At 45.1% G+C, this 23,725-nt stretch overlaps 1 protein-coding gene across 1 annotated transcript in view; it reads left to right on the forward strand.

Moving 5' to 3' along the window:
- tg (thyroglobulin) overlaps window positions 1-23,725 on the forward strand; it is a 613,433-nt gene continuing 589,708 nt past the window's right edge. The window contains exons 1-4 of the mRNA XM_072468601.1: window positions 1-134; window positions 7,665-7,741; window positions 20,590-20,695; window positions 23,277-23,374. Coding sequence (XP_072324702.1) covers window positions 1-134; window positions 7,665-7,741; window positions 20,590-20,695; window positions 23,277-23,374 — 415 coding nt within the window. The remainder of the gene's footprint in view (window positions 135-7,664; window positions 7,742-20,589; window positions 20,696-23,276; window positions 23,375-23,725) is intronic.

The following is a 23,725-nucleotide window of genomic DNA, read 5'->3' on the forward strand; positions in this document are numbered from 1 at the left end:
ATGAGGTCTGCTATACGGTTGTTTGCTGATGATTACGCAGTGTTCATCTACATTGATAATTCCTCAAACAATGAAGCAGTCCATGCCCACATTCAACAAGACTTAGACAACATCCAGGTTTGGACTGATAAGTGGCAAGTAACACTTTTGCCACATAAATAAGCTGCACTAAAACTGAAGATGCTTAAAGCTATCCAAGACAAAACAGTCCACGATTCCCATTCTCCAACTTAAACATCCATATCCTCCACCGCCATGATACTGTGGCTTGAGTGAGTACCATATGCAGAATGCACTGTATCAAATTGCCATGCCTCAATCAACCCAAATCCATGATGTCCACCATTTAGAAAGACAAGGGGAGTATGGGACTGGAAATTCATCGTGTCCGACTTCACTTCCAAGCCTCTGATCAACCCATCTGGGACACATATTGCTCATCCTTGATTGTCACTGGCTCAAAATCCTGAACTCTCTAACAAACAATTATGGGAGCACCTTTACCACAATGACTACAGCGGTACAAGAAGGCAGCTCATCACCTTCTCAGATGGTCGACGATAAATGCTCGATAAATACGCAATATATGTAATACTCTTATCACATCTCTCAGAAACATCTCAGCAGTTTATACAGTGAATGACTATGAAATGCAGTTCACAAATATGGCAACCATTTTGTACTCCAAAGGATAAATAGTACTGAGGTACATGAACAATTGGTTGAAGTAAAAGAATGTTGCACAAAAATACCAGGGAAATCTTGATGCTTTTCCACAAAGTAGTGCAATGGGAACTTATTGATCATCTAGCTCTCTGGGATAGGCAGTTTAATGACTCGTCCGAAGAACAACATCTCTAGCAATTTACTACTCCCTCTGTCGTGCATTGGAATATTAGCCCAGATTATGTTCTGAGGTCCTAAATTGTTCCTTAAATCCACAACCTTTTCATTCCGAAATGATACTGATACCAGGATGACATTCAGCATTCCTGATGCAGAACGCATTGTTTGTTAGCAGTAAAACACTGAGGTCTTCACAGAAGAATCATCATAGAATACCTACAGTGCAAAAGGAGGCCATTCGGCCCATTGAGTCTCCGCCGACACTCTGAAAGAGCACCCTATCTCGGTCCAATTCCCCAATCTATCCCTGTAAGCCCACCTAGGAGCAATTTACCATGGCCAATCTACCTAACCTGCACATCTGTGGGAGGAACCTGGAGCACCCGGAGGAAACACAGACAGAGAACGTGCAAACTGCAAGCAGACAGTCATCCGAGGTTGGAATTAAACCCGGGTCTCTGGTGCTGTGAGGCAGCAGTGCTAACCACTGTGCTTCCCTTATCTTGAAAGGCGATAGCAAGTGCAAGTCCTTTTCATATAAATATAACCTTGCTTAAGGTGCCACAATGTTGCTCATGTTGGCCATTTATCTTTTCTGTAAGTTTTTTTTGCAAAATGCTCACAAATTTATAACACAGAAGGGGGACATTAAAACTTTCTCCTGGCTAAAAGAAAACTACACAGCCTAACCCCACTTTCCAGCTCTTGGTTCTTGCCTTTGTTGGTTAAGGCTCTTCAAATGATGAAAATTTGTATCTCGATCATTTCAGGCAGTGAGCTGTGGACCTCCACTACCCGTTGAGGGGGGGGAAAAAATCTCAATTTCCCTTTAATCCTTCTACCAATTCCTTTAAAGGCATGCCCCTGGTTATTGGCCCTTCTGCTATATTTTTTCTGCTGACATAATCTCTGTGACCCCTGTCTTTGTTCTTACTGACATGTGAGAAAGAAAGAAAAAAAATAGTATTTATATAACCCCTTTTGAAACCACAGGATGTATGAATTGTAGTTTTATAATGTGGGTATTTCAGGGTAGGGGCTAATGTTGTGCAAACCCTGTAACTGGTGTTGTCCCCAGTTACAAACTAAATGGATAAATAATCTACGTGGTACGAAGGCAAAGAGAATGGGAAGAGCCCATTTGATTCTGTGTTGGAGATGATTTATGCTGGGGGAATGATGAGGTTGTAGCACTTCAACATCCCTAAGTTCGGAAAGTGAAAACTTAGCCAGAACTTCCCCTGGTGATTGCTACGTACCAGCCGCAGCTGGAAAGTAGGTCCCCCCACCTGGATTCAACACATATGTGTGGATGCATTTATTCTTAAACATTTTTACTTATTCTGTGGATTCTCTCTACCCAGCCCCACAAAATAGTTTACACCTTTCCCCACTATCTTATTTACCCTTTCAGCAAGAATCTGGATGCCATTCCAGTTTAGGTGAAGATTAGGCGATCTGTACAACTTTTCCTAGCCGCAAAAGTGTCCCAGAAATCTTCTCCACCATTCTTCCGGCCAAGCATTGGCAATTCTAATCTATCTCTCCCAGACTGGTCCAATGCTGGACACTAGGAACAATCTAGAAATTACCACCCCAACTATATTATTTGTCCCTTCAAAGAGCACAGCCTCTGGCTGCTCTCCTTCCCATAACTCAGCACCAAGGACCCGGGTTCGATTCCCCGCTTGGGTCACTGTCTGTGCAGAGTCTGCTCGTGTCTGCGCGGGTTTCCTCCGGGTGCTCCGGTTTCCTCTCTCAAGTCCCGAAAGACGTGCTTGTTAGGTGAATTGGAGATTTTGAATTCTCCCGCAATGTACACGAACAGGCGCTGGAGTGTGGCGACTAGGGGATTTTCTTGTGGCACGAATAAAGATTGTTATTATTATTGATGTGCTGGAGCCTGACACCCAGGAAGAGGCATATCATTCAGGATTCTGGATCATGTCTATAATAGAAACTATTCGCCCTGCTGTGGAACCTCCTACAATGGCCACTCGCCTATTCTTACAAGTATCTTTGTTTCCCCATTGGTGTACTAGGAATGGGAATATTTGGGAACATCACTAGCTGTAAGTTCCACTCCAATTCTGACTTCAAAATATATTACCATTCCCTTGTTGATGCTGGATCAAATCCTGGCATTAGCGCATTAACAATACTATAGGAGTACCATCACTATATGACTACAGTGGTTAGTCATAGAGTTTCACAGCACGGAAAGAGGCCCTTGGGCCCATCGTCTCTGTCATCAACCACCTATCTATTTTAATCCCATTTTCCCTCACTTGGTCCGTAGCCTTGTATGCTAAAGCATTTCAAGTGCTCATCCAAATGCCTTAGTGTGAGGGTTCCTGCCTCTACCACCCTTTCAGGTAGTAAGTTCCAGATTTCCACCATCCGTCTGGGTGAAAAGGTTTTTCCTCAAATCCCCACCAAATTTCATGATCTTTACCCTAAATCTATGGCCCCTGGTTATTGACCCCTCTACGAAGGGGAAAAGCTATTTCCTATCTACCCTACCTCTGTCCCTCATAATTCTGTACACCTCTATCTTGCTCCCTCACAGCCTTCTCTGCTCTAAGGAAAGCAGCCCCTGCCTAAACAGTCTCTCTTCATAGCTGAAGTGCTCCAGCCAAGGCAACATCCTGGTGAATCTCCTCTGCACCCTTTCCGGTGCAATCACATCATTATGCAATAGCCTTAGCTGGAAAGTAGATTCTGGATGGCTGCTGGTGCTTTAGGATCTGTAAATAGGAACAGGAGTGAGGCATTTGTGTATAGAACCATTATCTGAGTAACCGTTCCCAAATCCTACATGGTTTAAGAATACAGTTCAACACCACCCTATCAAGGGAAATTAGGAATGGTCAACAAATGATAGCCTTGACAGCAATATCCCATGAATGAATGAAAAAATACTCATTTTCCAATACTTTATAATCATTGATAAGTATCTGGCTCTGTGTCATTCTTTTTGTCCACATCCCTGCTACTGAGATTGGTTTTCAGGTCCTCAGATTATCTAATGTACTCTCACCTGCTGCTTCCTGCCTTGTATGTTGATGGTCACCCAGTCTCATTGGTCAACGTCCTCAGCCCTAGCAGCATGTGGTATGATCACCCTCTCAAACATCTCCAAAAAACTTGAAAGATCAAGTGTCTGTTCACAAATGCGTCATTGCTCTTTGTAACTCCACAAGTAGACAGGCTCTTGAGATTTGGGTCTGCATTGTTCACTGACTTAGTGATAGCACACTCAAACATTACGGAACATATTTATTTAAGTAATTCATGTGTTACAAAGACAAGGAGACAGATTTTTCCAGTATCAGGACAGAAACCTTTGTTTAATCACAGTAATTTTCCCACATTTTTTAAAGAAAATTTATTTACACTCTCAAATCTTTTTTCACTGACTAACTTTGTACCATTTGTTTGCTTGCCAATTATTTTCATTGTCAAAATAAAGACTCATTTCTCCTAATTACATGAACTCATCTCTAATAAAAAAGTTGAACACAAGGAATAGGTGCAGGAGGAAGCCATTTGGCTCCCGGATCCGGTCTGCTCCTCTATTCAATAAGATCATGCCTAATCTGACTGTGGAACATAGAACATACAGTGTAGAAGGAGGCCAGTCAGCCCATCGAGTTTACACCGACCCACTTAAGCCCTCGCTTCCATCTTTTCCCCGTAACCCAATAACCCCTCCGGTCACTAAGGGCAATTTGGCATGGCCAATCCACCTAACCTGCATGTCTTTGGACTGTGGGAGGAAACCGGACACCCGGAGGAAACCCACGCAGACACGGGGAGAACGTGCAGACTCCGCACAGACAGTGACCCAGTGGGGAATCGAACCTGGGACCCTGGCGCTGTGAAGCCACAGTGCTATCCACTTGTGCTATCGTGCTGCTCGATAAATGTGGCCCTAACTCTACTTTCCTTCCTGCCCTCCACTGTGTGGAGTTTGCACATTCTCCTCGTGTCTGCACGGATTTCCTCCGTGTGCTCCGGTTTCCTCTCTCAAGTCCCGAAAGACGTGCTTGTTAGGTGAATTGGATATTTTGAATTCTCCCGCAATGTACACGAATAGGCGCTGGAGTGTGGCGACTAGGGGATTTTCTTGTGGCACGAATAAAGATTGTTATTATTATTGATGTGCTGGAGCCTGACACCCAGGAAGAGGCATATCATTCAGGATTCTGGATCATGTCTATAATAGAAACTATTCGCCCTGCTGTAGAACCTCCTACAATGGCCACTCGCCTATTCTTACAAGTATCTTTGTTTCCCCATTGGTGTACTAGGAATGGGAATATTTGGGAACATCACTAGCTGTAAGTTCCACTCCAATTCTGACTTCAAAATATATTACCATTCCCTTGTTGATGCTGGATCAAATCCTGGCATTAGCGCATTAACAATACTATAGGAGTACCATCACTATATGACTACAGTGGTTAGTCATAGAGTTTCACAGCACGGAAAGAGGCCCTTGGGCCCATCGTCTCTGTCATCAACCACCTATCTATTTTAATCCCATTTTCCCTCACTTGGTCCGTAGCCTTGTATGCTAAAGCATTTCAAGTGCTCATCCAAATGCCTTAGTGTGAGGGTTCCTGCCTCTACCACCCTTTCAGGTAGTAAGTTCCAGATTTCCACCATCCGTCTGGGTGAAAAGGTTTTTCCTCAAATCCCCACCAAATTTCATGATCTTTACCCTAAATCTATGGCCCCTGGTTATTGACCCCTCTACGAAGGGGAAAAGTTATTTCCTATCTACCCTACCTCTGTCCCTCATAATTCTGTACACCTCTATCTTGCTCCCTCACAGCCTTCTCTGCTCTAAGGAAAGCAGCCCCTGCCTAAACAGTCTCTCTTCATAGCTGAAGTGCTCCAGCCAAGGCAACATCCTGGTGAATCTCCTCTGCACCCTTTCCGGTGCAATCACATCATTATGCAATAGCCTTAGCTGGAAAGTAGATTCTGGATGGCTGCTGGTGCTTTAGGATCTGTAAGTAGGAACAGGAGTGAGGCATTTGTGTATAGAACCATTATCTGAGTAACCGTTCCCAAATCCTACATGGTTTAAGAATACAGTTCAACACCACCCTATCAAGGGAAATTAGGAATGGTCAACAAATGATAGCCTTGACAGCAATATCCCATGAATGAATGAAAAAATACTCATTTTCCAATACTTTATAATCATTGATAAGTATCTGGCTCTGTGTCATTCTTTTTGTCCACATCCCTGCTACTGAGATTGGTTTTCAGGTCCTCAGATTATCTAATGTACACTCACCTGCTGCTTCCTGTCTTGTATGTTGATGGTCACCCAGTCTCATTGGTCAACGTCCTCAGCCCTAGCAGCATGTGGTATGATCACCCTCTCAAACATCTCCAAAAAACTTGAAAGATCAAGTGTCTGTTCACAAATGCGTCATTGCTCTTTGTAACTCCACAAGTAGACAGGCTCTTGAGATTTGGGTCTGCATTGTTCACTGACTTAGTGATAGCACACTCAAACATTACGGAACATATTTATTTAAGTAATTCATGTGTTACAAAGACAAGGAGACATATTTTTCCAGTATCAGGACAGAAACCTTTTATCACAGTAATGTTGCCACATTTTTGAAAGAAAATTTATTTACACTTTCAAATCTTTTTTCACTGACTAAATTTGTACCATTTGTTTGCTTGCCAATTATTTTCATTGTCAAAATAAAGACTCATTTCTCCTAATTACATGAACTCATCTCTAATAAAAAAGTTGAACACAAGGAATAGGTGCAGGAGGAAGACATTTGGCTCCCGGAGTCTGCTCCTCTATTCAATAAGATCATGGCTAATCTGACTGTGGAACATAGAACATACAGTGTAGAAGGAGGCCATTCAGTCCATCGAGTTTACACCGACACACTTAAGCCCTCACTTCCACCTTATCCCCGTAACCCAATAACCCCTCCTAACCTTTTTGGTCACTAAGGGCAATTTATCCATGGCCAATCCACCTAACCTGCATGTCTTTGGACTGTGGGAGGAAACCGGAGCACCCGGATGAAACCCACGCAGACACGGGGAGAACGTGCAGACTCTGTACAGACAGTGACCCAGTGGGGAATCGGACCTGGGACCCTGGCGCTGTGAAGCCACAGTGCTATCCACTTGTGCTATCGTGCTACCCGATAAATGTGGCCCTAACTCTACTTTCCTTCCTGCCTGCCACAATCCTTAACTTCCTTTTAGATCAAAAATTGTCTAACAGGGCAGCACGGTGACGCAGTGGTAGCACTGCGGCCTCACGGCGCCGAGATCCCAGGTTCGGTCCCGGCTCTGGATCACTGTCTGTGTGGAGTTTGCACATTCTCCCCGTGTTTGCGTGGGTTTCGCCCCCACAACTAAAAATGTGCAAGCTAGGTGGATTTGCCACGCTAAATTACCTCTTAATTGGAAAACAATTATTGGGCACTCTAAATTTAACAAAAAAAAATTGTCTAACTCTCCCTTGAATATATTCAATGAGAAAGCCTCCACTGTTCTCCGGGATAGAGAATTGCAAAGATCAACGATCCTCTGAAAGAAGAAATTCCTCTTCATCTCCATCTTTAAAGGGAAACGCCTTATTCTGCAACTGTGCCCCCCAATTCTAGAGTCTTCCACAAAGAGAAACATTATTTCAGCATCTGCCCTTTCAAGCCCACTCAGCATCTTATATGTTTCAATAAGATCAACTCTCATTCTTCTGAGCTTCAGTGAGTACAAACCAAACTTTCTCACTTTCCTGATGAGACAATCCCTTTATGCAGGAATCAAGGTAGTGAACCTCCTATGAACTGCTTCCAGCGAAAGTATATCTCCTTAAGTAAGGAGATCAAAACTATAGGTATGTTCTCACCAATGCCCTGTACAGTTGCAACATGACCTCCCTACTTACTCCACCCTCTTGCAATAAACATAGGAGCACGAGGAGGCCCTTTGAACCTGCTCCGTCATTCATTATGATCATAGCTGATTATCCAATTCAAGAGCCTGATCCCACCTCCCCCCCAATATCCTTTGATCCTTCGCCCCATGTGCTATATCTAACTGCTTCTTGAAAGCATACGCTACTTCCTGCGGTAGCGGATTTCACAGGTTCACCACTCTGGGTGAGGAAATTTCTTCTCACTTCAGTCCTAAACAGTCTATCCCGTATCCTCAGACGGTGACCCACTGGGTTCTCGTCACCTCCACCATCTGGAACATCCTTTTTGTCCTGTCCTGTTAGAATTTTATAGCTTTCTATGAGACCCCCCCCTTCATTCCATAATGTGGAGATGCCGGCGTTGGACTGGGGTGAGCACAGTACGAAGTCTTACAACACCAGGTTAAAGTCCAACAGGTTTTTTCATAGAATTTCATTTCATAGAATTTACAGTGCAGAAGGAGGCCATTCGGCCCATCGAGTCTGCACCGGCTCTTGGAAAGAGCACCCTACCCAAGCCCACACCTCCACCCTATCCCCATAACCCAGTAACCCACCCAACACTAAGGGCAATTTTGGACACTAAGGACAATTTAACATGGCCAATCCACCTAACCTGCACATCTTTGGACTGTGGGAGGAAACCGGAGCACCCGGAGGAAACCCACGCACACACGGGGAGGACGTGCAGACTCCGCACAGACAGTGACCCAAGCCGGGAATCGAACCTGGGACCCTGGAGCTGTGAAGCAATTGTGCTATCCACTATGCTACCGTGCTGCCCCCAATGTCACTATTTCGATGTCACTAGCTTTCGGAGCGCTGCTCCTTCCTCAGGTGAATGAAGAGGTCTGTTCCAGAAACATATATATAGACAAATTCAAAGATGCCAAACAATGCTTGGAATGCGACCATTAGCAGGTGATTAAATCTTTACAGATCCAGAGATGGGGTAACCCCAGGTTAAAGAGGCGTGAATTGTGTCAAGCCAGGACAGTTGGTAGGATTTTGCAGGCCAGATGGTGGGGGAGGAATGTAATGCGACATGAATCCCAGGCCCCGGTTGAGGCCGCACTCATGTGTGCAGAACTTGGCTATAAGTTTCTGCTCGGCGATTCTGCGTTGTCGCGGGTCCTGAAGGCCGCCTTGGAGAACGCTTACCCGGAGATCAGAGGCTGAATGCCCTTGACTGCTGAAGTCTTCCCCGACTGGAAGGGAACATTCCTGCCTGGTGATTGTCGCGCGATGTCCGTTCATTCGTTGTCGCAGCATCTGCATGGTCTCGCCAATGTACCACGTTTCGGTACATCCTTTCCTGCAGCGTATGAGGTAGACAATGTTGGCCGAGTCGCACGAGTATGTACTGCGTACCTGGTGGGTGGTGTTCTCACGTGTAATAGTGGTATCCATGTCGATGATCTGGCACGTCTTGCAGAGATTGCCATGGCAGGGTTGTGTGGTGTCGTGGTCACTGTTCTGAAGACTGGGTAGTTTGCTGCAAACAATGGTTTGTTTGAGGTTGCGCTGTTGTCTGAAGGCAAGTAGTGGGGGTGTGGGGATGACCTTGGCAAGATATTCATCGTCATCAATGACATGTTGAAGGCTGTGAAGAAGATGACGTAGTTTCTCCGCTCCGGGGAAGTACTGGACGACGAAGGGTATTCTGTCGGTTGTGTCCCATGTTTGTCTTCTGAGGAGGTCGGTGCGGTTATTCGCTGTGGCACGTTGGAACTGTCGATCGATGAGTCGAGTGCCATATCCCGTTCGTACGAGGGCATCTTTCAACATCTGTAGATGTCTGTTACGTTCCTCCTCGTCTGAGCAGATCTTGTGTATACGGAGAGCTTGTCCATAGGGGATGGCTTCTTTAATGTGTTTAGGGTGGAAGCTGGAGAAGTGGAGCATCGTGAGGTTATCCGTGGGTTTGCGGTAAAGCGAAGTGCTGAGGTGACCGTCCTTGATGGAGATGAGTGTGTCCAAGAATGCAACTGATTTTGGAGAGTAGTCCATGGTTAGTCTGATGGTTGGATGGAACTTATTAACGTCATCGTGTAGTTGTTTCAGTGATTCTTCGCCGTGGGTCCAAAGGAAAAAAATGTCATCGATGTATCTGGTGTATCACGTCGGTTGTAGGTCCTGTGCGGTGAGTAGGTCCTGTTCAAACTTGTGCATGAAGATGTTGGCATATTGGGGTGCGAATTTGGTCCCCATGGCTGTTCCGTGCATCTGGATGAAGAACTTGTTGTCGAAGGTGAAGACGTTGTGATCCAGAATGAAGCGGATGAGTTGCAGAATTGCGTCTGGAGATTGGCAGTTGTCGGTGTTGAGTACTGAGGCTGTTGCAGCAATGCTGTCGTCATGGGGGATGCTGGTGTAGAGTGCCGAGACGTCCATTGTGACGAGAAATGTTCCTGGTTCAACTGGGTTTCTGTAGGAAGTCCGTCGTGTTGCGACAGAAGCTGGGCGTACCTTGTATGATGGGTTTCAAGATGCCCTCGATGTAGCCAGAGAGGTTCTCACACAAGGTCCCATTGCCTGAAACGATAGGGCGGCCTGGTGTGTTGGCCTTATGTATTTTTGGGAGGCAGTAGAGATCTCCAATGCAGGGAGTACGTGGGATGAGAGCACGTAGGGTGCTCTGAAGATCTGGATCCAAGGGCTTGATCAGTCTGTTCAGTTGGCAGATGTGTTCCTTGGTCGGATCTGCGGGTAACTGTCTGTAGTGTTCTTGGTTGTTCAGTTGTCGGTATACTTCTTTGCAATAGTCCGTTCTGTTCAGTACGACAGTGGCCCCTCCTTTGTCTGCTGGTTTGATGACGATGCTGCGGTTGGTCTTGAGAGCGCAGATGGCATTGCGTTGTGCTTGGGTGACGTTCGGGGCTGTCTTGTGAATGCGACTGATGAATCTGGCATTGACGCGACTCCTGACGGCTTGAGCATACATGTCGAGTCTAAGGCAGCGGCCTTCCGGAGGGGTCAACCCCTCCAGGCCTCAACCGGGACCTGGGATTCATGTCGCATTACATTCATCTCCCACCATCTGGCCTGCGAAATCCTACCAACTGTCCTGGCTTGACACAATTCACAACTCTTTAACCTGGGGTTACCCCATCTCTGGATCTGTAAAGATTTAATCACCTGCTAATGGTCGCATTCCAAGCATTGTTTGGCATCTTTGAATTTGTCTATATATGTGTTTCTGGAACATACCTCTTCATTCACCTGAGGAAGGAGCTGCACTCCGAAAGCTAGTGACATCGAAACAAACCTGTTAGACTTTAACCTGGTGTTGTAAGACTTCGTACTGTAATTAATTATCGTACTAGCAAGCCAACATTTTAGATTCATATAAGATGACACCCAGATTCCCCTCGTTTGCAGTATTCTGCAGTCTCTCACAATTTAAATAATATTCCATTTTGCTATTCTTCCTGCCAGATATTTTCCCACATTATAGTCCATGTGCCAAATTTTTGCCCACTCAATTAACCTATCTATATCCCTTTGCAGAATTCTCATGTCCTACTCACAATTTGCTTCCTACCTATCTTTGTACCATCAGCAAATATGGCGGAAAACAATGTCTTCAGCAAGTGCAGGAAGATATTGACTTACTTGCTTGGAATTTGTGGGTAATATTAATAAAGAACTTTCATTTTCATAGAAAGGAAGAACTCATTTTATATAACATCATTCAGAATGTCCAAAAGCATTTTCCAGCCAATGAAGTACCTTTAAAGTGCAGTCACTGTTGTAATGTAGAACATACAGCAGCTATTTTTTGCACAGCAAGCTCCCACTTCCCCAGTTGAATAAATGGCCTGGCCATCTGCTGTAAGCATTGGGTAAGGTTAAATACTGGCCATGTTAGGACATAAGTGAAACCTCTCCTGTTCTTGTTCAGTTAGGGGATTGGGATCTTTACATCTACCTGTAGACAAGGCCTTAACTAACACCTCAACTGAAGAACATCCTCAATACTATAATGAGGAGTCAGCCTGGATGTTACACTCAGATTTCTACAATGTACTTCGACTCACAACCTTTTGGCTCAGGCAAGAGCACTATCACTGAGGCAAGGTTGTCAGTTATATTTACATACTATCTTTCAAGTCAATCAGAATTTCTAACGTTGCTTCATAGCTTATACCCTTGACATTTCTCTACATCTGCCATCCTGCAGCCTCTCTGACTGAAATTGACTATGTATTTCCAATTCAGTGATGTGCTGTGGGCACGTGATTAATATAAAGTGGATTCAGAATACCTACACCGTTTCAACTACGATTTAAAAATTTTTTTTAAAGTACCCAATTATTTTTTCCAATTGAGAGGCAATTTAGCGTGGCCAATCCACTTACCCTGCACATCTTTGGGTTATGGGGGTGAAACCCACGCAGACACAGGGAGAATGTGCAAACTCCACCCGGACAGTGATCCAGGGCCGGGATTCGAACCCGGTTCCTCAGCACTGTAGGCAGCAATGCTAACCACTGTGCCACTGAGCTACTCTTGTATCAATGAAGATGTTCAGAGCCAGCACAGAGAGGAAGCTTTTATGAAAATAAATCACACTGTTACAGTAGGGATGTTCTTGTGAGATTGGGAAGGGCAGAGTAGACTTTACTTTACACAAAACCAAACCATGCATGGCCTTGGAATACTGTCCTGAACTATATCTGACCTCTGGATTCCAATAAACTGTCCTGCATAAAATTCAGAAAGAGTAAATAACTGCAGTGGATTTGCACCGTGGCAAAGGGGTTAAGAACTCAAGATTCTCTAAATGGAATTCGAAGTGGAAAGGCTTTTTTCTCTGGATTAGTGAGCATTCAGGAGACTCTACATGATCCACTTAAGTATTGTTTAGTTTCAAGTCACCGAACTTATGTCAAACAGCTCTCGTGCTTCATTCTGAAACTGGATGCACCTCACTCGTTTCCAACAACGTTTGGCTTGACAAACATATCGACACTATATAAAAGGAGAGAGCTAGCTAGGTTGAATGCCTGCTTCATCGGACGAGCAGGAGAAGCAATGGGACAGATAGGAACGGTCATAGTCGCCCTCCACTGCATCTGCATTGCAGCAGCTGTGATTTCTGGTAAGCTAGCATCAAATACTTTCTGACGTGGAGGAGAAATAGTGGGAATAATATTTTCTAATCACTGAGGATAGGCCCCCTGATTATTTACTTGTTAAGTTAGTATGAACCCATATAGGCCAGGAAGGTTCCAGAATTTGACCCTGGTCTATGAAGATTTGACTTATTTTGAAGTGTTACAATTGGTCTTCATACCCCTGAACTAAGAAAGGAAGACTTTGTCACATGTAAAAGACATGCACATACTTGATGAATAGCCACTTGGTGGGCAATTTAACTGTTGAAAACAAGCAATGGCACTAGGACTGTGAGTGACACTGTGAGTGTCCCGATCATTCAAAACGCTATCTGAATCCACTTACAGCTAATGGGATTAAAACCTCTCATCACTATAAGACTTTCATGAGAAATGTGCTTGGGCAGTTCATACCCAATCTCAATTAAGTGTAATTCTACAGCCCAAAAAGTCCCTTAACTCAGCACCAAATTGCAAATCTTACTCACAGAGGTCAGGAGTGGCAGTTGCACAAAATGGAAAGGCCACATTGGTGGAAGGTGCTTTTCCAGAGGGACCATTAGTCAGGCGAAGGGACTTACGAAACTGAAATCTGGTATTTTGCTAAGAGCATTCGATTACATGAGAAACCTGTACTGGAGCATTCATTAGCAGGAGCAGGCCAGAGATTTCCCAAGGATCATTACTTTTGTTTATGCTCCTTTGAATAAGGCGACATTGGTCAACATCATCAGTGAAAAGTTCGGAAAAAAGTAATTGACCGTCTCCATAGATATGTCTGACTTGCTGAGTATGTCCAACATTTCCTGTTTTAGATCATAGGTGATAACCTATGCTAAATTCTTATTTTTCGTATCATCCCAGTTCCTCTACATTTTTGTCCTCAATAATGTCATTAACATTCCCACTATTATCTCATATATCTGATATTGAGCGGGATTCTCTGTTTCTGAGACTAAATGTTGACACCAACGCAGAATTTGTGGATTTTTACAACAGAAATACCGGCGCGGCACCGGGACCAATTCCGCAACTGTTGAGGAACACAATCGATTCCAAAGAAAAACTGTGCGGAATTCGCCGGGTCCGTGATTGACACTCAGGAGGCTGACAAGCTGCAGCCGCCCATAGACATTATGATGCCCACACACACTAATCCCAGCCAACAAGATGGCACTTGTTGCGCTGGAGCATGCCCATACAGTCAGCTGGGGCCAGAGGGCACCCAGGGGGTGCCTTGGGGGAACACCTATATGACCCGTGGCATTAAGTTCAAAGTGGGCTGTTAACGGTATGTGCAGCTGCATGGCTGCCTTGCCAGCTGCAGCAATGGTGTTCCCTGTCCATCCACCCCGACCCCACATCACAACCCCCAGTCCTGGCAGAACCCCCCCTGGCCAGCAGCACAAATGTCAGCCAACTATGGTGATGTTGGACACCTTCCGTACCCCCTCTCTCTCCCTCAGCAGCCGCCACGCTGGTTTCATGCTTTTTAAAAGCACAAGTGAACCGTGCCCATCGGAGGTGGAGAATCGTGGAGGCCCTGCAGAATACCGGGTCGGGCCCGCTAATGATATGCAAATGGTGTGTACTGTACATGAACTCCGGAACGCATTGATGCGGCTGTCGAGATGCTGGAGCATTGCGATTTGGCATCAAATCGGTGCCTGTCTCGATATTGGCGCGGCTAACGGAGAACTCCGTCCCCAGAATCAATGGTGCACTGCTTGATCGAAAGCACAGATTTCTACTCTCCATTTTCTCTGTTATCAAACTTTACTTTCTTCCACCTCTTTCTTCCCTACTGATGTCAAAAGCCTAGGGTCGGCTTTCACCTCACCAAGACTTAACTTCTCTAATGGCTTCCTTGCTGCCTCTTGTAGTGACTCTCATTCAAATGGCTGCAGTGAACATCCTCACAAATACAAGGTTCCATGGTGGCACTGTGGTTAGCACTGCTGTGTAGACACCTGGGTTGGCCAACCCCCGACGTAAAATGGAGAACAGCAAAGGCTGCAGGGAAATTCAGCCAACACAGGCAGAAACTAGCAGGTGCAAGTTTACTGTGTATTAAACTCTGCAAAAGCCCAGACAGCATCGATACAAGCAGCCATCTGCATAATAATGTAGCAGCCATCTACATACTAATGAAGCGATCCCCAGGTACAATCGAAACATTTGGAATAAACAAAGCCAAGCCAGACTCCTCAGCGCCAGCAGGAGCCAACACAAAAGAGGTTAACGGACACCTCAAGACCGCCCATCGATCAGGGAAACGCTCCAGTATTGGAGAAATCGAACCCAGCGATTGGAACGGAGTCCAATCACCTAGAACCAGGTACAGGGTCCGCCCCGAAAGGCGGGAAGCCCCTGGGGACTATAAAGTTAAGCCCCCAAGTTCAAATCGTTCTTCTTGACCGGGTCACTCAGCAACGCGAACCAACCCTTGACAGTGACTGGTTCAACTGCCGCCGATATCCAGTAAGTCTTAAGTCAACGCTCGCTCCGAGATAGGCGCTCCTAACTACCAGTCCGTACCAACTTCGAATCCCGCAGACTCAGAACCCGAACGAAAGGCCATTTGTTCCCCTGACCTGGTGGGCCAGTCCGAAGCTAAGTATAGGCCTGTTAGTTGTAGAAGTAGCTTAGAAGTAGAATTTATGCATGAGTAGCGATTACTGTGTATAATAAATGTGCTTTGATTTGAATCTTACTAATTGGTGTATTGACTTATTGATCATTACTTGAACTTGAACCTCGTGGCGGTATCATAAAGATACCTGGCGACTCGAGAGCAAAGGTTATAAAACAGAGCCAATTGAACCAACCAAAAGTTAGCAACAGCTGCCACACAGCGCCAGGGACTCGGGTTCAATTCGGCCTTCAGTTGCTATGCTTTTGGAGGTGCAGTTTTTTTGGTTGGGCATTGTCACACCCTCATCTGGAGGTAAAATATCCCACGGCATTATTTTGAAACAAAACAGGGGAGTTATCCCTGTGTCCTTGCCAATATTCATCCTGTATTCCACATTGCAAAAAAGAAATATCTGGTCATAATCACATTGCCGTTTGTGGGAGTTTGCTGTGTTCCAGGTGGTTGCCACATTTCACACATTATAACAGTAATTACACTTCAAAAGTCCTTCACTGGCTGTAAAGCACTTTGGGACATCCTGTGGATGCTATATAAATGCAAATCTTTCTTATTTTAAAGAAAGCTTCACATGCATCTACGCTCCTCCCTTTGATTTTTTTATTTTTTATTTTATCCAATAAATTTAGAGTACCCAATTCATTTTTTTTTTCCAATTAAGGGGCAATTTAGCGTGGCCAATCCACCTACCCTGCACATCTTTGGGTTGTGGGGGCAAAACCCACGAAAACACGGGGAGAATGTGCAAACTCCACACAGACAGTGACCCAGAGCCAGGATCGAACCTGGGACCTCAGCACCGTGAGGCATCAGGGCTAACCCACTGCGCCACCGTGCTGCCCACTTGTTCCTCCCTTTTGACACAAGTCATCTCTTCAGCCCATCTCTATCTGCTCGTATAATACTTTTCATTTTTCTCATTCCTTTTCACTCCAGCGTTTTCCTCTGAAACTCCATTTCCAGTTCTCTCTCATTTCCCACCATGCTTTCAAAACCCTTTTCTTCAAACATTCCTTCAATTTGCCATGCAGCTTCCCTCCATCTTCCTCCTGCTAATGTCTATTGTATGTCGTCTTCTCAGCTAGTTGCTCTGAGACATCCTGACACACACTGGAAGAGCTCTTGATAAATCAATGTTCCTGTTGTCGACAGGTTGAAAGAATCACAGATATTTCATAGAATTTACAGTGCAGAAGGAGGCCATTCGGCCCATCGAGTCTGCACCGGGTCTTGGAAAGAGCACCCTACCCAAGGTCCACACCTCCACCCTATCCCCATAACCCAGCAACCCCACCCAACACTAAGGGCAATTTTGGACACTAAGGGCAATTTATCATGGCCAATCCACCTTATCTTTGGACTGTGGGAGGAAACCGGAGCACCCGGAGGAACCCCACGCACACACGGGGAGGATGTGCAGACTCCGCACAGACAATTACCCAAGCCGGAATCGAACCTGGGACCCTGGAGCTGTGAAGCAATTGTGCTATCCACAATAGAACATAGAACATAGAACAATACAGCGCAGTACAGGCCCTTCGGCCCACGATGTTGCACCGAAACAAAAGCCATCTAACCTACACTATGCCATTATCATCCATATGTTTATCCAATAAACTTTTAAATGCCCTCAATGTTGGCGAGTTCACTACTGTAGCAGGTAGGGCATTCCACTGCCTCACTACTCTTTGCGTAAAGAACCTACCTCTGACCTCTGTCCTATATCTATTACCCCTCAGTTTAAAGCTATGTCCCCTCGTGCCAGCCATTTCCATCCGCGGGAGAAGGCTCTCACTGTCCACCCTATCTAACCCCCTGATCATTTTGTATGCCTCTATTAAGTCTCCTCTTAACCTTCGTCTCTCCAACGAAAACAACCTCAAGTCCATCAGCCTTTCCTCATAAGATTTTCCCTCCATACCAGGCAACATCCTGGTAAATCTCCTCTGCACCCGCTCCAAAGCCTCCACATCCTTCCTATAATGCGGTGACCAGAACTGTACGCAATACTCCAAATGCGGCCTAACCAGAGTTCTGTACAGCTGCAACATGACCTCCCGACTCCGGAACTCAATCCCTCTACCAATAAAGGCCAACACTCCATAGGCCTTCTTCACAACCCTATCAACCTGGGTGGCAACTTTCAGGGATCTATGTACATGGACACCTAGATCCCTCTGCTCATCCACACTTTCAAGAACTTTACCATTAGCCAAATATTCCGCATTCCTGTTATTCCTTCCAAAGTGAATCACCTCACACTTCTCTACATTAAACTCCATTTGCCACCTCTCAGCCCAGCTCTGCAGCTTATCTATATCCCTCTGTAACCTGCTACATCCTTCCACACTGTCGACAACACCACCGACTTTAGTATCATCTGCAAATGTACTCACCCACCCTTCTGCGCCTTCCTCTAGGTCATTGATAAAAATGACAAACAGCAACAGCCCCAGAACAGATCCTTGTGGTACTCCACTTGTGACTGTACTCCATTCTGAACATTTCCCATCAACCACCACCCTCTGTCTTCTTTCAGCTAGCCAATTTCTGATCCATATCTCTAAATCACCCTTAATCCCCAGCCTCCGTATTTTCTGCAATAGCCTACCGTGGGGAACCTTATCAAACGCTTTGCTGAAATCCATATACACCACATCAACTGCTCTACCCTCATCTACCTGTTCAGTCACCTTCTCAAAGAACTCAATAAGGTTTGTGAGGCATGACCTACCCTTCACAAAGCCATGCTGACTATCCCTGATCATATTATTCCTATCTAGATGATTATAAATCTTGTCTCTTATAATCCCCTCCAAGACTTTACCCACTACAGACGTGAGGCTCACCGGTCTATAGTTGCCGGGGTTGTCTCTGCTCCCCTTTTTGAACAAAGGGACCACATTTGCTGTCCTCCAGTCCTCTGGCACTATTCCTGTAGCCAATGATGACATAAAAATCAAAGCCAAAGGTCCAGCAATCTCTTCCCTGGCCTCCCATAGAATCCTAGGATAAATCCCATCAGGTTCCGGGGACTTATCTATTTTCAGCCTGTCCAGAATTGCCAACACCTCTTCCCTACGTACCTCAATGCCATCTATTCTATTAGCCTGGGGCTCAGCATTCTCCTCCACAACATTATCTTTTTCCTGAGTGAATACTGACGAAAAATATTCATTTAGTATCTCGCCTATCTCTTCAGACTCCACACACAATTTCCCATCCCTGTCCTTGACTGGTCCTACTCTTTCCCTAGTCATTCGCTTATTCCTGACATACCTATAGAAAGCTTTTGGGTTTTCCTTGATCCTTCCTGCCAAATACTTCTCATGTCCCCTCCTTGCTCGTCTTAGCTCTCTCTTTAGATCCTTCCTCGCTACCTTGTAACTATCCATCGCCCCAACTGAAACTTCACACCTCATCTTCACATAGGCCTCCTTCTTCCTCTTAACAAGAGATTCCACTTCCTTGGTAAACCACGGTTCCCTCGCTCGGCGCCTTCCTCCCTGCCTGATCGGTACATACTTATCAAGAACACGCAGTAGCTGATCCTTGAACAAGCCCCACTTATCCAGTGTGCCCAACACTTGCAGCCTACTTCTCCACCTTATCCCCCCCAAGTCATGTCTAATGGCATCATAATTGCCCTTCCCCCAGCGATAACTCTTGCCCTGCGGTGTATACTTATCCCTTTCCATCATTAACGTAAACGTCACCGAATTGTGGTCACTGTCCCCAAAGTGCTCTCCTACCTCCAAATCCAACACCTGGCCTGGTTCATTACCCAAAACCAAATCCAACGTGGCCTCGCCTCTTGTTGGCCTGTCAACATATTGTTTCAGGAAACCCTCCTGCACACACTGTACAAAAAACGACCCATCTATTGTACTCGAACTATATCTTTTCCAGTCAATATTTGGAAAGTTAAAGTCTCCCATAATAACTACCCTGTTACTTTCGCTCATATCCAGAATCAATGCTACCGTGCTGCCCTATTTCATCAGAATAAATGATGAATGTTGGAAGATCTGCATTCTGAATTAATAATCGGGCCATTTAAACTCGTGTTAACAATAAGGTTCAAAGATTTAATCGGAGGTATACCCATGAAAGTATTTTTATATTAAGAATGAGTATGGTAGTGTAGTGATACTAGACTGGGAATTCAGATAGTAATTTGGGGGCGGCACGGTGGCCTCACAGCGCCAGGGACCCGGGTTCAATTCCAGCCTTGGGTCACTGTCTGTGTGGAGTCTGCACGTTCTCCCAGCATCTGCAAGGGTTTTCTCCCAGCATCTGCAAGGCTTTGGTTTCCTCCCACAGTCCAAAGATGTGCAGGTTAGGTGGATTGGCCAAGTTAAATTGCCCCTTAGTTTCCAAAGGTTAGGTGGGGTTACAAGGATAGGTCAGGGGTGTGGGCCTAGGTATGGCGCTCTTTCAGAGGGCCAGGCTTGATGGGCTGAATGGCCTTTTTCTGCACTGTGGGATTCTATGATTCAGAGAATGTGGGTTCACATTCTGCCATTTGGCAGTGTGTAAATTTGTATTCAGTTTAGATTTTGTGAGCATTAAGCTTTTAGATTTTTGCAAAACAAATTCCCAACTGGTTCGTGAACGTCCTTTTGGGAAGGAATTTGGACACCTTTACCTCATCTGGCCAAAATAGGACTCTTGACTCTTCTCTGATGTGGCCTAGCAGGCCACTTGATTGTAATAAAACTCTCCCAGTAATTCGAGGCAAAGGCCCACTTAAACCTTCCGCGAGCAAATAAGGATGGGCAATAAATTGAGGCCTTGCCAGTGACATTCTCATCCCAAGAATAAATCATTTAAAAAATACATAAGTAGGTATCATTTTTCAACATTTATTCTGTATAATGGGTGTCGCAGTCATTGCAGGCAATTATTGCCAGGTTTATCTCAATATAAACAAACATGTTTCTATAACGTCCTCTTTTATTTTTGTGTTGATTCTTAAATGTGCTGAACTGTAGAATACCAGCAGGAGTCCCAGCATCTGACCTCATGTGAGCTGAAGAGAGGAGCCTCGCAGAAAATCAACACCTACATTCCCCAATGTACCCAAGATGGCAAGTACAGGTAGGAAGACCCATCCAGTTTACCGTATTTCTTTCGAGCGCATGAGCCAGTATAGGGAGAGATCAGGGAACGGGATTTACATGCGCAGTGTGGTTCTGTTTAGTTTAAATGCAGTCTATCAGCTCTGAACCCAAGATTGACAAAGTATTAAGAGGGTGGAGGAAGGGGAGACGGGAGAGGGAGGAGTTTGTATCACTGATTTAAAAAAAAAATAAGCCCATTGTGAGAATTACAATAATAGAGGAGGATATAGGACCATGAAAGCTAGTTTTAGGTACAACAACCATTCACACTGTGTCAACTTGAAGTTGTTGAATGACCTGAACATCAAACTGTAACTACTTCGCAAGCCATATAAAATCAAAGTATCTTAACTAGTCTACCTGCTTTGGTTCCGTAACCTTTAACGCACTTGGCTAAAAATATTAATTGATCTCAGTTCAGAGATATCAGAGATATCAGAGATAGTCAACACGGTTTTGTGAAGGGTAGGTCGTGCCTCACAAACCTTATAGAGTTCTTTGAGAAGGTGACCAAACAGGTGGATGAGGGTAAACCAGTTGATATGGTGTATATAGATTTCAGTAAAGCGTTTGATAAGGTTCCCCATGGTAGGCTACTGCAGAAAATACGGAGGCATGGGATTCAGGGTGATTTAGCAGTTTGGATCAGAAATTGGCTAGCTGGAAGAAGACAAAGAGTGGTGGTTGATGGGAAATGTTCAGACTGGAGTCCAGTTACTAGTGATGTACCACAAGGATTTGTTTTGGGGCCACTGCTGTTTGTCATTTTTATAAATGACCTGGAGGAGGGCGTAGAAGGATGGGTGAGTAAATTTTCAGATGACACTAAAGTCGTTGGAGTTGTGGACAGTGCGGAAGGATGTTACAAGTTACAGAGGGACATAGATAAGCTGCAACGCTGGGCTGAGAGGTGGCAAATGGAGTTTAATGCAGAAAAGTGTGAGGTGATTCATTTTGGAAGGAATAACAGGAAGACAGTACTGGGCTAATGGTAAGATTCTTGGTAGTGTGGATGAGCAGAGAGATCTCGGTGTCCATGTACATAGATCCCTGAAAGTTGCCACCTAGGTTGAGAGGGTTGTTAAGAAGGCGTACGGTGTGTTAGCTTTTATTGGTAGAGGGATTGAGTTCAGGAGCCATGAGGTCATGTTGCATCTATACAACACTCTGGTGCGGCCGCATTTGGAGTATTCCGTGCAATTCTGGTCGCCGCATTATAGGAAGGATGTGGAAGCATTGGAAAGGGTGCAGAGGAGATTTACCAGAATGTTGCCTGGTATGGAGGGAAGATCTTATGAGGAAAGGCTGAGGGACTTGAGGCTGTTTTCGTTAGAGAGACGAAGGTTATGAGGTGACTTAATTGAGGCATACAAGATGATCAGAGGATTGGATAGGGTGGACAGTGAGAGCCTTTTTCCTCAGATGGTGATGTCTAGCACGAGGGGACATACCTTTAAATTGAGGGGAGATAGATAAAAGACAGATGTCAGAGGTAGGTTCTTTACTCAGAGAGTAGTATGGGCGTGGAATGCCCTGCCTGCAACAGTAGTGGACTCGCCAACACTAAGGACATTCAAATGGTCATTGGATAGCAGATGGACAATAAGGGAATAGTGTAGATGGGCTTTAGAGTGGTTTCACAGGTCGGCGCAACATCGAGGGCCGAAGGGCCTGTACTGCGCTGTAATGTTCTATGTTCTATGTTCAATGTTCAGTTTTGGAATTTGCAGAATTTGTAACAATTTTTGGGGGAGAGGGTTGAAGACTTTCACTGACACTTGAACTGCTCCCGAACATCACCCTAAATGGCCTAGCTCTAATGTTGTGGTTATGCCCCTTATTCTGAACCTCCCCACCAGGGGAAATAATTTATCCCCATGTACTCGAACAAATCCTTTATTCAACTTGAATATATCACCCTTTAATCTGTGATAATTGAGGGAACACAATTCTAGCCGGTGGCGACATGGTGGCACAGTGGTTAGCACTGTTGCCTCACAGTGCCAGGAACACATGTTTGAACGTTCTCCCCATGTCTGCGCGGGTTTCCTCCGGGTGCTCCGGTTTCCTCCCACAGTCCAAAGATATGCAGGTTAGGTGGATTGGCCACGCTAAATTGCCCCCTGATGTCCAAAGATGTGCAGGTTAGGTGGGATTGTGGGGATAGGGTGGGGGAGTGGGCCTCGGTCGGGTCCTCTTTCCAGAGGGTCGGTGCAGACTCGAAGTGCCAAATGGCCTTCTTATGCATTATAGGAATTCTATGATTCTAGTCCAAGCTATGAGGCTTCAACCCTGATGTGGAGATTCACTCACATCAGTTTGGAGATCTAAGAAATCAGGGATAGATGTCTGTGAATTGGATTCAAGGCACCTTGGATTTTTCAGGTGTTAAGTAAGCATCTGGAAAGACAAGTCCTCCTCAAGATGGGCCAGTACTTCTACAGAACATCCTGTGATTTGTGCTGTGGTCCAGTGAAACTCTGTGCCAAATATTGCAATATGTTGCAATATGTGAACACTTGTTTGCCATTGTTTAATAACCTGCTCCTTTGATGCAGGAATGTGCAATGCACAAAGGATGGACAATCCTGCTGGTGTGTCAACAATGAAGGTGATGAGGTGTCAGGCCTCAATCGAACCATACCAGTAACTGCCTGTAAGTATATGAGAACACTCTAAATAATCATCAGTTAAGAGAACAATAAAAGCTAGGCTTTCCTTCTTCTTGTATATAACTTTTTTTTAACCTGTTTTTATTTGTAACCATCCCAATTCTGTTAGCTGTGCTCCACACCTCTTGATATTTGAACCTTTCACCATAGTGGACAATTTGACAGGGATCAACTTTTTGATTCTCCTTGTATTCGTGTGCTAGGCTTTAAAAATTTACTGCACGGAGGAGTCTCCTGGAAAAACTTGTATCATTTTAATACAATTCCTGTATTGACACACACATCCCTGGAATTAGGTTGAACCAGGTTGTTCACAACCTTGGGGCTGAATCTTT

This window comes from Scyliorhinus torazame, chromosome 11, assembly GCF_047496885.1.
Source record: "Scyliorhinus torazame isolate Kashiwa2021f chromosome 11, sScyTor2.1, whole genome shotgun sequence".
Lineage (NCBI taxonomy): Eukaryota > Metazoa > Chordata > Chondrichthyes > Carcharhiniformes > Scyliorhinidae > Scyliorhinus > Scyliorhinus torazame.